Source organism: Leopardus geoffroyi, chromosome A3, assembly GCF_018350155.1.
Source record: "Leopardus geoffroyi isolate Oge1 chromosome A3, O.geoffroyi_Oge1_pat1.0, whole genome shotgun sequence".
Lineage (NCBI taxonomy): Eukaryota > Metazoa > Chordata > Mammalia > Carnivora > Felidae > Leopardus > Leopardus geoffroyi.
In genome coordinates this window covers 21,194,978-21,211,737 of record NC_059336.1, presented here as the reverse complement: position 1 = coordinate 21,211,737, position 16,760 = coordinate 21,194,978, and the positions used below count along the sequence as shown (strand labels likewise).

Sequence of the window (16,760 nt, the reverse complement as noted above, 5' to 3'; positions counted from 1 at the left end):
GCACTGTCTTGAAATTCTAATTTTCCATTCATATTATCTATTCTAGTTGATGTCTTAAGCTGTCAAGAAAATAATTCTCATGCTTTCTTATCTGTGTCAGGACATAGGAAAAAGAAAGTTACCTGGTATGTTTTATGAATCTTAGCCTGTAACTCTAATAACTTAAACTTGACAGCACACACATACAAAAAAGCTGTAAACTAATCTTACTTACGCATATATGTGTAGAAGTATTAAGGAGAGTGCTAGTAAAACTGAATTCAACAGCGTATCAAGCGGATTACCTTCCACAACCAAGTAAGGTTTATCCTACAGACTCAAGGAGACTTAGTTATTACTGGGAAATATTAGTATAGTAAGCTATTAAGAAAATAATTTGATCCTATTAGGTCAATAAATAAAACAAGTCAATATTCAGTAGGACAGTATTCATTAGGATTTTCAAAAACAAACAAAAACTAAACCAGGACTAGTAGTGTAGATCTGTAAATGGCAGCCTATGAGAAATTAGAAGCACCCTTTGTTAAAATCAGAGGCAAAGGATATCTATTTTGACAACTATTGAATACTGAGAATTTTTTAGTCCAGAAAATTTTTTATTTTACCATAGTCACAGGTTAACAGAAGGTTGCCCCCAAAAATGTACAGGGAGGTTTCCCCCTGTAGCAACATCTTACCTAGCTATAGAACAATATCAAAACCGAGTAAGTCAGTGAAATACTAAACGAAATAAGAAGTAAAAACTATTGGAAAGAAGACAGTTTACAGGTAATATGACTTCCATTAGACAATCACTAAGGAATCAATAAAACGTTTAAAATAGAGTTTAAGATCACCACACAGAAAAGTACAAAAATCAATGACTGTTGCTATAATATCCAGTTAAAACTATAGTACAAAAGTACTCTATTTACAGTTGTGATATGGATGAAAGTTACCCAAATGGTGTACAAGATCTTCAGGGAAAAACTTTAAAAAATTAGTAAGGGATGCAAAATGCGTGTATGTTATGTTGCTGCGTTAGAAGATCATCTAAAAGAACAAACTGATGAGATAGCTTTAAAAAAAGAAAAATTGGAAGGCTTTGCCACATGCTACAGGTTCACGGTTCCTTATAGAAGATTTCAGAGTAAAGTAACAGTGAAAACCAGAAGGTTTTTTTGTATGTTTGTAGCAAATCCATTTAAGTAGCAAAATCTGGCCTGAATTGACAACATGGCTATTTGTAGTCTTTAATTATTTCACGTGGTGTGAATACGCTTCTGTTTGACTGCAGAAATATTAATAGTGTCCTTGGTTACAGGGTGTTGCCCCAGCCCTTGCTAGAAGTGTTGTGGTATAGACAAGAAGACCAGGCTCACCATCCTTGCTAATGTAGAAAGGAGTAATCTTTGCCATTCGGGGGGATGCGTTCCTGAAAAATAACTGGATGACAAAACCTTGGGCAAGGTCAAGGTCTCCAAGAAGAAAAGGGATTAGGGGGGAAAACAAAAAAAATTCATTTAAAAAGTTAGTAGACTTTATTTAGTAGAGCGGTTTTAGGTTTGCGGAACAGTTGAGTAGAAAGGACAGAGAGCTCCTACATACCCCAACTGTGCCTCTCTTCCCCAGTTTCGCCCTGTTATTAACATTTGGCATTGGTGTGGTATATTTGTTGAAATTGATGCACCAGTATCTGTGTATTATTAACTAAAGTCCGTAGTTTACAGTAGAGTTCACTCTGTGTTGGACAATTGCACAGGTTTTGACAAATGTTACAGTGTGTATCCACCATTACAGTATGCCCTAAGAATCCACCATACCCTGCCTCTCGCCATCCTCCCCTCCCTGCTTCCCCCAACCCCTGTCAACCACTGATTTCTTTACTGTCTCCACAGTTTTGCCTTTTCCAGAACATCATATAGTTAGAACCATAGAGTAGGTAGCCTTCCAGGTTCGCTTCTTTCACTTAGCAATATGCATTTAAGGTTTCTCCGTGTCTTCTTGTGACTTGATGGCTCATTTCATTTTATTGCCAAGTAATATTCCATTGTGTGGATGTATCGTAGTTTATCCATTCGCTTACAGAAAGATATCTTGGTTGCTTCTAATTTTTGACAATTATAAATAAAGCTGCTACAAATGTTTGTGTGCAGACGTTTGATAGACATAAGTTTTTAGTTCATTAGGATAAATACCAACGTGTGTCATTGCTGTGTTGTGTGGTGAAACTATGTTTGGCTTTGCAAGAAACCACCAAACGGTCTTCCACAGTGGCTGTACCGTTTTGCATTTCCACCAGCAATAAAATGAGAAAACAAAATGCATTAAAAATTTTTTCTAGACAGCATGATATATTACAGAGAAAATAGGATCGAAAACTATATACATAGTATGATTGCGGTTGTTTTTAACAAAAAAAGACAAAAGAATTGGAAAGAAGTACAAAAGAATTTTAAATAGTTTCTTTAGGATTATGGTTGTACTTACTCCTGCTACTTTAAAATTTTTAAATAATTTTTTAACTTAATGTTTATCAACTATGAGCAGGTATTGCTTTTATAGTTAGAATAGTGAAAAGGGATAATAATTTTTCCTTTCTCCTTTCTTCCTTTGGTGGTAGGAACCTGCAAATAGTCGCCTACCTCCTCACCTTATTGCACTTGACTCCACGATACCTGGATTTTTTGATGACATTGGGTATCTGGATCTCTTGCCATGTCGTCCCTTTGACACAGTTTTTATTTTCTATATGAAACCAGGTCAGAAAACAAACCAGGAGGTAAGATTTCTGAATTTGTGGGTAATTTTTTTATGCTGTAAATAACTACTTCTTGCCTTATGCTTATCCATAGTAGGAGATTGGTTACTATTGATGCTTAAAGACTTGTTGTGAACCAGTTCAGAAATGGAATTAATGAAAATCCTGTTGCTCAGAGTCCTGAGTCCTTTGGCTCTTAAAAAATTGTAATTGGAGAGGAGCCATAGTATGTCTTTCTCCCCCTTAAGGAATTCAGATTGATAGGACAAAAGAAACTGAAATACAGAAGATTAGCCACAAACAAATTAAAGCTAGGCCCAGTTGCTTAAGAGTAGAACAGCAGCAACAAATACTTGCTGAACATCTTCTGTGTGACGCACCATGCCAGGGTATTGAAGTGAGTAACAGTCTTTCCTCTTGAGGAGCTCACCTGCGAGGTAATTTCACAAGCATGTAATTCCAGTTGGGGCATGGTAATGTACAGTGGGGAAAAGAACACCCGAGATAAAGTAAGAGATTAAAGCGGAAGATGTAAGTAAAACCTAAGTTAAATAAAAGACTTACATTGGGTGCATGTATCAAAGAGACCAGGAAAAGGATGAAGAAAAATATAAGGTGGGAAAATGGAAAACTGAGAGTAAGTGACAAGAGATTTGAAGTGTCTATTGGAAATGAATAGTTGAAACATGGAACAGGCTGGCAGTTGCCAGCTTTTGACTAGGAAGAAGCTAAAGGAAGATTTATCAAATACAGTATTAGATGTGTAGGACACTAGGACTACATGATTTTGGAATTTTACTGTAATCCTTATAAGACTGTTAGCTGATCAAATTGGACACACCTTAAGAAATTTACCAAAGTCACAAAATGTTGATTTATATTGGAAGCACTATTTCAAATTATTAGTGAGCTACTAGAAAATGAGATTGATTTGTGAGAAAGTTCTTCTCATTTCAGGTTATTGATTCAATAAATATTTATTAAGTGTCCACTATCAGGTGCCAGGGTTATAGTAGTAAGCAAGATCTACAAGGTTTCTGATGTCCCAGAACTACTGTCTAAGGGGGAAGACAGATGATTAAGTAAATAACCGTAGTGAAGTGTGCTAATTAGAAGCATGGTGTAGGAGCCATCAACAGGAAAACCTAACCTCATTTTAAGAACGTGTCCTGGAGGAAAAGACATTTTAGCTGATACTTGAGGTTATGTTGACTGTAGATAAAAAGGCAGGCTGTTACTAACAAAGTAGTAGCATGTGTAACGACCCCGGAGGTAAAAGAGAATTCCATCTTCAGAAAATTGCAGAGTCCAGTATACTTGGAACTTGGGAGAATGTGGGCTTATGGTAGGCAGAGGTGAGACTTTTGAAAGAACCTCAGAATGGGATTGAAGGGGTTAGGAACTTGTTTGGAAGAAGTCTACTGCATGGTTCATAGGAGAATAATAGGGCCATTTTTCTCTTTCCTGTAAAAGAAGACACAAACCATTGCTGTTGAGGGAACTCTTAAACTAATTCAGTTCCCTTAGCTTTCTAGGAGCTGAGAATGATTGGAACAGTGCACATTCTCTGCGGCCTCCTAGAGAATGTCTGAACCCTGCCTTCCCTGGCCACAGGGTAGATTTAGATTAATTTCTAGCTGCCAGCCAGTGGCCTGCAGGTTGATTTGACTCATGTATTGCATCTTGACTAACTTTTCAGAAATTGTTTACTTAAGTTTCACTTCTGAATAAAAATTAAAAAAAAATTTTTTTTAAATATTTATTTTTGAGAGAGACAGAGACAGAATGCAAGTGGGTTAGGGGTAGAGAGGGAGGGAGACATAGAATCTGAAGCAGGCTCCAGGCTCTGAGCTGTCAGCACAGAGCCCGACATGGGGCTCAAACTCACGAGCTGTGAGATCATGACCTGAGCCAAAGTCGGAAGCTCAACTGACTGAGCCACCCAGGCGCCCCTCTGAATAAAAATTTTAATTGGAAGAAAACAGGAAGTGGTTGTCAAATCAATTTCCTGGCACTTCGGTGAATATGAAGGGCTATGGGTGAACTAAATAGGTGTACTTCTATTGAGGGTATTTAAGAGAAGATGACCTGGCTGGCGATTTTTTGCCCAGTGGATTGACAAGTAATAGATGTAACAATGCATATTTTGACTTGATCGGGCCTCTGTATGGTCTTGACATAGATTAGCGTTGATATACCACATTCGGGAGCTTTTAAAACTAGTGATTCCAGGATCCCACCTCTGCTGATGCTGATGTAGGAGGTCCACAGTGCTCTAAGAAGAAACTTATGTTTAAGAAATTCCGCAGGTGACAGATTTATGTATCCCTGCTCCTATAGAATCCGTGTCAGCTCACCTGTCTCTGAATTAAAGGATGGTTCAAATCTCTATATGCTGATTTTGAGTGCTATAAATAGTGATACCTGTTGATGTATTCAGTGTCATGTGATTCTTAAGCTTTTTGCTTTTCTGTTGTATGGTTTGTGTTTTATATACATAGTTCATATGTTCATACTTTTAATATTCCATTACAGGTATTAAATTATGAGTTGAATGATCTTAGATTAAGAACGATAGATCAAATAAATGAATTAATAATTTTAGTCATTTATGCTCACACAGGAATAATGTTTAATACAAAATTAAAGTTAAATGTTCTATAAATATTATTTTCTTAAATGTTCATTTATTTATTTGTTTTGATAGAGACACAGCGTGGGTGGGGAGGGGCAGAGATGGAGGAAGAGAGAGAATCCTAAGCAGGCTCTGTCTGTGCAGAGCCCAATATGAGGCTCGAACTCCCAAACCAAACTGTGAGGTCATGACCTGAGCCGAAATCAAGAGTCCGGCACTTAACCAACTGAGCCCCCAGACTCCTCTATAAATATTATTAAACCAAAGGTTTAATGAAATGTTCAAAAAAAAAAATATTCCCTGAGTGATTTTGATACATGCCCCCGCCTGGCTTTTCATTTATAATTTCTAGGGGATTTCTTGTTTTCCTTCCTTTAGCATACATAGGGTTTTCAACAGCAGCACTATTGCTATTTTGGGCCACATAGTTCTTTGTTAGGGGAGCTGTCCTATAAATCAGACATTTAGCAGCATCTTTGGCTTCTACTCAATAAATACCAGTAGCACCCCACAGGTTGTGATAACAAAAATGTCTTCAGACATTGCAGCTGCCCCCTGGTGAGTGAAAACACGCCTGTGAGCACCACTGTTGTAGAACAAAGTACTTTTCTTCTTGAGGCCAGTAAGAAGGTATTAAACTAGTATTTAGCGAAGAGGGGAGAACCTTCTGGTCACTTATTTTTTTCTGGAATGGCTTCATTCTCTTCTTAGGACTAAGAGGAGGATGTTTTCATGCTTGGTTGTTAATTATACCTAATCTTCATGGGCTATTTAATAGATTTGTACTTTTTATATTGTTTGTCATGATTTGTAATAAAATAATCACATACCTATGTAATGTAGCTCACAAACCAGACAGTAAACTCTGTGAAGACAGGGACATAGCACTTTTTATTTACTTTGAGTAAACGTGTCTGGCTCAGTAATTGTTTAGCTGGAGAGGGAGCTAAGGGCTTTACTCGCATTATCTCCATCTTCACAGCCATCATTAGCATCCCTACTTTATAGATGAAGAAACTGAAACAGTGAGGTTAAGGGACTCTCCCAAGGCCCAGCCAGGATTTGAATGCAAATCTGTCTTAACTAGAAGCATCATTTTTAACTATAGTGATGAATTCCCAAGTTTATTCTGAGCTTAGATTTGATTTGTCAGACACTTGAAAGCTAACCGATTTTTATGGAGGTTTATTTTGATGTGCTCTTTTGTTTCCTTCATTATAGCTGATGATTGGTATGTGTTTCAGATTTTAAAGAATGTGGAATCTTCCAGAAATGTTCAGCCACATTTCCTAGAATTTTTGCTCTCCCTTGGTTGGTCGGTAGATGTGGGCAGACACCCCGGTTGGACTGGGCATGTTTCCACCAGTTGGTCTATTAACAGTTGTGATGATGGTGAAGGACCTGAACAAGGTAAAAACCCGTAACTATGGTCATGTGTTTTTTCTTGTTTTGTTATCCTTGATTTCTCCCCCTTCACTAGAAGTTTGTAGTCTTATTATAAAAAGAAAGAAAGAAAGAAAGAAACCAGAGGTATATGAAGGAAAAGTTTGCTTCCCCTAATTCTAGTCCTCATAAGAGGTCACTGAACAGTAGTTTGTATATTGTTAGGTGAGAAATTTTCTGTTTTTAATGATGATTGAGTTTTAGCATTTTTCCATATTTTTATTTCTTTCCTGAGAGCCACTTGTTCATTTATTTCCTCTTCCCAGTTTTTTGTTGGTGGTCTTTTATGTATTACCGGTAGGACATTGTGTTCTTTTTTTTTTTTTTTTTTAAATGTTTATTTATTTTGGGAGGGGCAGAGAAAGAGAGAATCCCAAACAAGCTCTATGCTGTCAGCGCAGAGCCTGACATGGGGCTTGATCCCATGAACTGTGAGATCATGGCCTGAGTCAAAATCAAGAGTTGAAGACTTCGGGGCGCCTGGATGGCTCAGTTGGTTAAGCATCCAACCTTCAGCTCAGGTCATGATCTCATGGCTCATGAATTCAAACCCTGAGTTGGGCTCTGTGCTGACAGCTCAGAGCCTGGGGCCTGCTTTGGATTCTGTGTCTCCCTCTCTCTCTGCCCCTCCCCCACTCACGCTCTGTTTCTCTCGCTCTCAAAAATAAATAAACATTAAAAAAAAAAAAGAAAAAGATTCGGATACTTAACTGAGCCACCAGGCACCCCCATTGTGTTCATTTTAATTGAGCACTATACTAGCTCTCAGGAATGTTACTTTTGTTAATTCATTCTTGTTGGCTTAACTGCCTGTACATTTTACATTCTGTCACTGACGATTGGGGAAGGGAGAGCAGAAGCAGAGCTGAGGAGCAGTAGAGAGAGACCAGGGACAGAAATGCCTTGAAAGCAAGAGTGTAAAAGTCACAGACACCTACCCTAACTCCTTTCAGAGGTCTGTGGTGGTCTTCTTCCTTTGGATTATTAGTTCTTCCCACGAGACTGTTTTCATAATCTGCTCCATACAGATGAGTTCATGTCTGCTAATCAGAAGTGGCCTAATTTAGAATACTTTCAGAAACTGTGAAATTAAGGTTTTATTATTTAAAGTTAGTGTAAAGACATTTAATGAATATTTATAGTCTTGTTCTTATACACTAATTGGTTCTTGCTGGAAACATGTCTTCTATTGATTACCACTTTATTTGACCATTTAAAATTTCATGAAGTAGGATAAAACTGATTTTCCCCACTGTTTAGAGCAGTAATGTAGTGTTTCTCATTCCTAGATGAAGTGATTTCCTCTGAAGACATTGGGGCTAGCATTTTCAATGGACAGAAGAAGGTGCTGTATTATGCCGATGCCCTTACGGAAATAGCTTTTGTAGTTCCTTCTCCTGTGGAATCCTTAAGTAAGAACATTTTTTGTTTGGTGTTTTAAAATCTATTTTTGTATTCACTGGTTTGTGCATTGGGAGAGATTCTGAAGTCATCTAAGTCATCTGAAGTCATCATTGTTCAGCTTCTAATGCATGATAGCTTTTAGATTATGCAGAGGTATAGGATGTTAGCTCCTTTTAACTTTCTTAAGGACACCAGTTAAAGACAGGCAGACTGACCCTCTCATAGTAATCTTAAACGAACTGCAAACCATTTTTTTTGGTCTTTCTTTAATCAATACATAGAAGGCTTGTTTTCCAGTTTATTCATTTCTTTCTCTGGCATCGTTATGAATGAGCCCCCACTTACTTGCCTGTTTCCATGTAACAGCCTTATACGGCCAGAGAATCCTACAGTTAGAGGGCTCTCGTGATAGCATTTGGCTGATCTGACACCAAGCGGGAGAAACTCCACAGCCTAGAAAAGGTGGCAATTAAGCCTGTTCTTCTTAAGGATCAGGAGTGATTATGACTTCTCAGTCTGAATCCATAGTCTTATCTTGCCTAGGACCTTTGCTTCTTGCAAATTAAGCCCCCTTCTTTGTGCCTGACCAGGCAATAGATGGAAAACTTCACCTTCTTCATTGAGACTATCTGTAAGATGGGCTGCTACACATCACACTTTCATGGTCTCATCTCCAGGCTAATGAGTGCTTGTGCCCTGCTCTGGCAGCCTCCTGACCTTTGTACTTAGATCCCTGACTTCCCCCACTAGCGCCCCATCTTATATTTTGGGGCCAATTATATCCCTGGCAAGAGGGGCCTCCCATGGTCTAGGTCAATATCCTAGCAGCTGTTTGCCTTCATGTCCAGGCTTTGACCTACCACCTTGATTTCAGATGCCAGACTCCATCTGTCCTATGTGGGTTGAGGCCCTCCCTGGTGGTGTCTCTAGTCCAGCCTGTTTGCACCGACACAGCTCGATCCTTGTCTTTGCACTTTAGTTGCCACAGTTGGGTCTTCACTTGTGTCATGAAACATCCCGTGTGGCACCTGTGCCCCTGCTCCAACTCAGCCTCCTCCTGTTTCTGGAGACTTGTCTTTTTTTTTTTATAATTCTCTATATGCTTGTCTCCAACCAGATCACTTCTTAATCACAGAGACTAGGTCCTCTGCAGCTTTGGAATGCCCCACTGCTACTTGGTACCAAGCTCCGTGATTGAATGTATAATCAGAATAATTCAGAGAATAACAGATGACTTATATTCTACGTCTGAAAAGTCAAAAATATTTTCTAGTCTTACCTCGGTTATCCTGTAGTACAGGAACTGGAAAACTATGGCACACAGACCAAAATCAGGACACTAAGTACAGTTTTTACATTTTTGAAGTGTTCTAAATAAAATACAAAGAAGAATATGCAATTGAGACCTACATAGCCAGCAGTATGACCCTTTACAGAAGAAGTTTACCAACCCTTTGTCTAGAGGCAGTGACTTCTCTTAAGTGACTTAAGTCAGCCTATTAGCGTAAATAGTTTAAAAACTTCTCCAAAGAAGTAGATATAATTGATTTTATTTTTTACTTCATAGCTGATTCATTGGAAAGTAACATCTCAGACCAAGATAGTGATTCAAATATGGATCTTATGCCTGGGATCCTGAAACAGCCATCCCTGACACTTGAGCTTTTTCCTAATCACACTGACAATCTTAATTCCTCACAGCGGGTAAGTCATTTTGTTTACAGCTCTAAAAATTTGTTATGAAATGGGGGTGATTATAGAATCATGCCTGAAAAGCTGTTAACCGTAACCCAGAGAGCAATTTCAGCAGTACTGATTCATTAGTATCTTAATTTTTAAAATTCAAATTCTCATGATTTTCTTTTTTTTCAGCTTGCATCAAATAGGTCATTCTAAGACAGCTTCTGTTGTATTCCATGATTTGGCCATTCTGGTACCATGCTTGGTTCTCTCACCCGTTCCTTCCCAGCCTATGTTTTTATTGGGTCCCTGAAATATCCATGAAAGGTACAATAGTGGCTATACGTTCCACGTCAAATTAATCATGCAGCATTCCACTTAAACAAGTCTGCTATGTACAAATGGTAGCATTTTGGAGACTAACCCAGTGTATGAATAGATACACTGAGTGAGGCACCCAGCCGCCACTACAAGAAGGGAGCATTTTACTTTTATACTTTCTTTCTTACCATATCAGGAGATGTTATGTCTTTATTTTTGTTTTCTCCTCATGTTACCTCTTCATCCTTACACTTGGAAAGTGGACAAGTAAGGGATAGCAAGTGTATTGGATCATTTCATAAATGTGGGAAGATTGATTTATAACAAATAGTAAGAAAGACAAAAGAAGTGTAAACTTGATTGAACCATTGTTTTGATTTTACAGGATTTTTTTTTTTAATTTTTTTTTTCAACGTTTATTTATTTATTTTGGGACAGAGAGAGACAGAGCATGAACGGGGGAGGGGCAGAGAGAGAGGGAGACACAGAATCGGAAACAGGCTCCAGGCTCTGAGCAATCAGCCCAGAGCCCGACGCGGGGCTCGAACTCACGGGCCGCGAGATCATGACCTGGCTGAAGTCGGACGCTTAACCGACTGCGCCACCCAGGCGCCCCTGATTTTACAGGATTTTAATTTGGCTCCTTCCATAGTGAAAGTTGTGTTTAACATAAGTACAGTTGACTCTTGAACAACACAGGTTTAAACTGCATGGGTCTACTTATATGTAGATTTTTTTTTTCCAATAAATATAGTGCAATACTGTAAATGTATTTTCTCTTCATTATTTTATTTTATTTTATTTTATTTTATTTTATTTTATTTTATTTTATTTTAGAGCATGAGCTGGGGAGAGGGGTAGAGGGGGTGGGAGAGAGAGAGAGAGAGAGAGAGAGAGAAACAGACACAGACTCTTAAGCAGGCTTCATGCTCAGTGCAGAGTCCAGTACAGGGCTTGATCCCATGATCTCAGGATCATGACCTGAGGTGAAATTGAGAGTTGGATGCTCAATTGACTGAGCCACGTAGGTGCCCCTTCCTTATGATTTTCTTAATAACATTTTATTTCCTTTAGCTTTATAGTGTATAATTTATCTAATGTATAAAATATGTGTTAATCAACTATTTATATTATTGGTAAGATTTCTGGTCAACGTAGGCTATCAGTAGTTAAATTTTTGGAGACTCAAAAGTTACACTTTCTGACTGCATGGGGGGATCAGCAGCCCAACCCCTGCATGGTTCAAGGGTCAACTATATATATATATACATATATAGATAGATATATAGATATAGATTATATATGCATGCTTGAAAGAGAATACAAGAGAAGTATTCACCTTTAAAATTGATTTAGGAAAAATAGTTAAGTTGTGTAAGACTCTGAAGTAGATCAATTTTGAAAATCAGGAGTTGCTATATTTAAAAGGTTTCATAGAATAGTTTGTAGATGAACATGTCTGTGTCAGGTGATAATGTAGGATTTCAGCCGGATCTAATATTCAGTGATTGGCAGTCCTTGTACTCATTTTCTGAATGCTAGCATAGGTATCCCTTAAAATCCAAAATCTATAAAGCACCATGTTTTTATTATTTATACTTTGCAGACTACTACTACCTTAAAAATAGAAGTTATTTTACCAGGGGGCACCTGGTTGGGGATCCAACTCTTAATTTCGGCTCAGGTCATGATCCCAGATCATGGGGATCCCAGATCCCAGATCATGGGGATCAAGCCTCATGTTGGGCTCCGTGCTGAACATGGAGCCTGCTTAAGATCCTCTCTTTGCCTCTGTCCCTCTCCCGGCTTGTGCTTTCTCTCTCCAAAATTAAAAAAAAAAAAAGAACTTATTTTACCAGCAAAAATGTATTTACTCGAGAATAGCAGAGAATTTCAGTTTGGGACATGCAACTTATGGTAAAACTATAGGCAAGCCCAGCAAACAGAGGAGAGGAACATCATTTTATGGAGAAGGAGGATGTTGGGAGGGGTCATTTTGAGTGAAAGTGCATTGGAGAAAAGCAAGAGTTAGGGATGAGAGGGACCAAGGTTTTTCATTGGCTGAGTTGCAGGGGTAGTCAATTTCTTGGCAGAAGATTCCATGTATATCTTTTCCTGGTGGAACCTATAATTGATGATTCTTTCCTGTTGATGATTCTGTTGGGGATCCGTAATTGACAGTTCTAACTATAATTGCTTTTGGGTGGTACAGCTCCCTTTTCCAGCCTCCCTACTCCACTTGAGTGGAGTTTCCCTTAATTAATTTTCACACTGCTAACTAAAAAAAGAAAAATCATGCTATCTCAATAGATGCAGAAAAACCAGTTGCCATAAAACTCAACATTCGTCCATGAGAAAAACTTTCAGCAAACTATAAACAGAAGAGAATTCTCTTAACCTGAGACAGAGCTCTACTGGAAGCCTATCGCTAACATTATACTGTACAGTATTCTGTGACTGCTTTACCCCCAAATGGAGGACACAGCAAGGATGTCTGCTCTCACCACTTCTCTTTAACATGGAGTCCTATACAGGGAAATATGGCAAGAAAAAGAAATAAAATACAAAGGACTGGAAAGGAGAAATAATACTGTAGATATTTGCAGATGACATGATCGTATATATAGAAACCCTGAGGAATCTTTTTTAAAAAATCTACTAGATCTACTGAGTACGTTTATTTTTTTTTTATTATTATTTTTTTAATGTTTGTTTTTGAGACAGAGAGAGACACAGCATGAGCAAGGAAGGGGCAGAGAGAGAGGAAGACACAGAATGTGAAACAGGCTCCAGGCTCTGAGCTGTCAGCACAGAGCCCGACACGGGGCTCGAACTCATGAACTGTGAGATCATGACCTGAGCCGAAGTCGGACGCTTAACCGACTGAGCCACCCAGGCGCCCCCTGAGTGCGTTTATTAAGGTTATAGGAGAAGAGGTCACTGTGTTAGGCAGATGACCCTCAGAGACTCTTGTCTCTGTATGATGTCCTCTGTGTGTGGGTAGAACCTGTGAATATGAGAAGATATCTTATGATTATGTTAGATTATATAGCAAAAAGGGACTTTGTAGATATAGTTGTTAAGGTTGCTTTGAGCTGATCAAAAGGGAGATGATCCAGGTAGGCCTGACCTGATCACAGGAGCCCTTTAAATCTAGGGCTAGAAGTCAGAGATGCAAAGTTGGTGAGGAGCCATGCTAAGAAAATAGTCTCTGAGTGGGGCAGGTGTCTGCCACCAATTTGGGGATGATCTCTCAGCCACAATCATTTTCTGTGAATGCCAGGACAGAAATAAAAATGGAAACAAGAATCTAGGGGAAGTGCCATGATTTCTGGTCATCTGCTAAAGACAGGTATATTTCTGTGCTAATAAAGCAGTTTTATTTTTAAAATTCAACTTAGATGTGAGATTCTGCCTTCTGTACACATAGCTGTGTCTGGGGCTTTAGCATAAACTCACCCCTGCTGCATGCCCTCAAGGGTGGGGCTAAGAGTGCCACCAGTTTGCTAAAGGGGAACCACGTAGGCCTGCCAGCCTTTCAGGGAAACTTAAAGTCGATTGGGTGGGCAGGGAAGCCAGAAGCAAGCTGTGCATGATAGCAATGACATAAGCAACTCTTTTTTTCTTTCTTTTTCTGCTGACAGGAAAAAGGCCTTCTTTTTGGCCTAGATTGCAGTAGGAAAGTTCTGGCCTAGAAACGAGAACTAGAAGTAACTTGCTGGTGGACATTTTAGAGATTAGGATCCCCAAGCAAGCCAGTGATGTCACTGTGATGAGGAAAGCATCTTGCTTGCTGGCCGTAGGGATAGACTCAAATCCTTTGAAGCCCTCATTAAAACATTGCCCACAGATTTTACTTGTGTTGATGTAAGTTATAATTGCTCAGTATTCCTTAACTTTTTTCCTTTAAGAATTTAAGACCTTCATTTCTTTGTTCTAGGTTGAGACTTGATAAACAGAGGAGCCAAAGAAGAACGTTTTTGCAAATATGTTTCACTTTTTTCCTAAAGTGATTTCCCATGACTGATTTTTACATCACTGGGTAGCTTGATGAATATGTGATTGGGTGGTTTTATTAAGTCACTTTTTTTTCCCCCCTTCCCCTTTTCCGTTTCTGCTTCTCTCTACCTCATATAGCTTAGTCCCAGTTCCAGAATGAAGAAGTTGCCTCAGGGTCGTCCTGTGCCTCCTCTTGGACCTGAGACCAGAGTTTCTGTAGTCTGGGTGGAGCGCTATGATGATATAGGTACTGTGTAAGGACTTTGTCCATACGTAAAATTATTGTAGGATGACGGTGACTTGCTGAATGTCTGTAGGAAGAGGCAGCACAGGTGTGGTCTGGTGGCCGAAGCTGGGGCCGGAGTTCAGGAAGCCTGGGTTGGCATCCCAACTCCGCCCCTCACTCAGTTTCTTTAAGCCTTAGATTACTCACCTGTTCAATGGAGATATCCATTTACTTCTGGTTGTGACGATTTGGTGAGACTAGAGGATATAAACTTTTAGCTATTCTTGATGTCACAGTTAGTAGCCTATTGCCAGTTGGTCCCATTGCCTGTAGCCCCCAGTCATCCCAGGACCTGTAGAAAGAGAAAGGGGGGAACTTCCCTCACCCTCTGCACAAACCCTGCTGTCTAGTTCTGGTGTAAATATTAATTTGTCCTCAGGAACTCTGGTGTGGATAAGTGTCTCATGGTTTTTATGTAAGCAACATAAGAGCATTAGAAATGTATACTTAGCCTAGAATGTCATCTAGCTCAGGGTTTGTGGGAAAGTGTGGTAGTTGCTTTTTAACCAAGCCCCCAAAGACCACAGATCATGTTCTATAAAAACTCTGCTTTAGAAGAACTTAGCTAAAATATGTCTTGGGTGTGTTGGGGGAGATTTTCTTTTTTCTTTTTCTTTTTTTTTTGGGGGGGTGGGTGGGTAGGGGAAGGAATAGTTAGGATTATGTATTTTAGGATAGCACAATCCATATATTTTTTGCACACTTGTATAAAGAGACTAAGAAATTAGATTTCATGCTATTTATTTTGGAAATATGAGGGAGATATTAATTGTCCTGCTGTTACTTTTTTCCAGAAAACTTTCCCCTTTCAGACCTACTGACGGAGATCAGTACTGGTGTGGAGACCACTGCAAATAGTAGCACTTCTCTGAGGTACAGTCTTGATTTGCCTGAGGTTCACCAGCAAGTCTTTAAGCACAGAGAAACCTATTTGTTACAGTGTATTGATTGTGGTTTCATAAAGAAGACATAATGAAGCAAAAAGGATGAAGACAATAAGAAATAGACGTAATTAGGGGGAAAGAATCAAAGAAAGAAGTTGGTGGATAAATGCACAAGGTGATAAATTAGCATGCATTTTGAAGTGGCATAATTCATTGCTAGTTGACATTTATCTGCAGCAAAGAGAAAAATGAACAGTTGGAAGCAGCTAAGTATTAACCGTAATAACAGACTAGCAATATTAGGTAGAAGTAAAATTGGTTACATTGGTTGAGACATTCTGGATAGTTAACATATCCTAATTCAACGAGCTCTTTAATGGAAAAATATTTCTAAGTAAAGTGTAATACTTTATTATAGTGGTAAGATTTCTGTTTTTAGCTGCCCATGCACGAAAAGGATAAAAAGAAAATAATAGGATTCCAAGATTAGTAACAGTGTATTTGTATAGGCTTTTTGCTTGCTTGTGTTGGGTTTAAACAAATACATTAAAACAACTCCACGAGGTGCAGTTATCATCTCTGTTTTACAAATGGAATAAAATAGGTACATAGAGGTGATTCCTCAGTATCACGCATCCAGTTAATGAAGGAGAAAGTGATCTGAACCCAGACGTCTAACCCCAAATGCTAACCTTACCCGGTACGGCAGGGACCTACCCTTGATTCCAAGCTACATGATCCGTTCATATTGCATGTAAGATGAATTTATTCTGACAGCATTTGATTATTGTTACATCATTGAAGTGAGTAAAGATGATTTATTTTAACATCCTGTTTTTAAATTTCCAGAAGAGGACGTATCATTCTTGAAACTTGTGTTTTTTATACTAAAGTATTTTAAAGCAAATTATAGATATTCTGACATTCTAAATATATCAGTCTGCATTTCTAAAAAGTAAAGAACACTTTTCAAATAAAGATAACGTTATCACAATCCTAAAGGTAGTAATAGTTCCTTAATTTTATCTAATAACCAGCTCCTATTGAAATGTCTCCGTTTCCTCTAAAATATCTTTCATACTGGTCTTTTCAAACAAGAATCCACTCTAGAACCTTGTGTCTGATGTTAATATGCCTTCAGTCTCTTTTACTCCAGGACAGCCCTTTTTGTCTCCATGATGCTGACTTGCTAAAGAGACTAGAGTAGTTCATGAGGTGGACTGTTCCAGAACTAGTTTGGAAGAGAACTTTTAAGTGTCTTGTATTGCTAGTGCTGTTACTGTTTCAATCTTCTTCTTTTTTAATGTTTACTTTTGAGAGAGCGTGAGCAGGAGAGGGGCAGAGAGAGGGAGAGAGAAGTTCTGAAGC

General features: G+C 38.7%; 1 protein-coding gene across 7 annotated transcripts in view; it reads left to right on the top strand.

Moving 5' to 3' along the window:
* RALGAPB (Ral GTPase activating protein non-catalytic subunit beta) overlaps window positions 1–16,760 on the top strand; it is an 88,891-nt gene that overhangs the window by 66,125 nt on the left and 6,006 nt on the right. For all 7 annotated transcript variants that reach the window (XM_045444624.1, XM_045444625.1, XM_045444623.1 and 4 more), the window contains 6 exons: window positions 2,603–2,761; window positions 6,620–6,785; window positions 8,108–8,230; window positions 9,790–9,926; window positions 14,361–14,469; window positions 15,303–15,381. In XM_045444624.1, coding sequence (XP_045300580.1) covers window positions 2,603–2,761; window positions 6,620–6,785; window positions 8,108–8,230; window positions 9,790–9,926; window positions 14,361–14,469; window positions 15,303–15,381 — 773 coding nt within the window. The remainder of the gene's footprint in view (window positions 1–2,602; window positions 2,762–6,619; window positions 6,786–8,107; window positions 8,231–9,789; window positions 9,927–14,360; window positions 14,470–15,302; window positions 15,382–16,760) is intronic.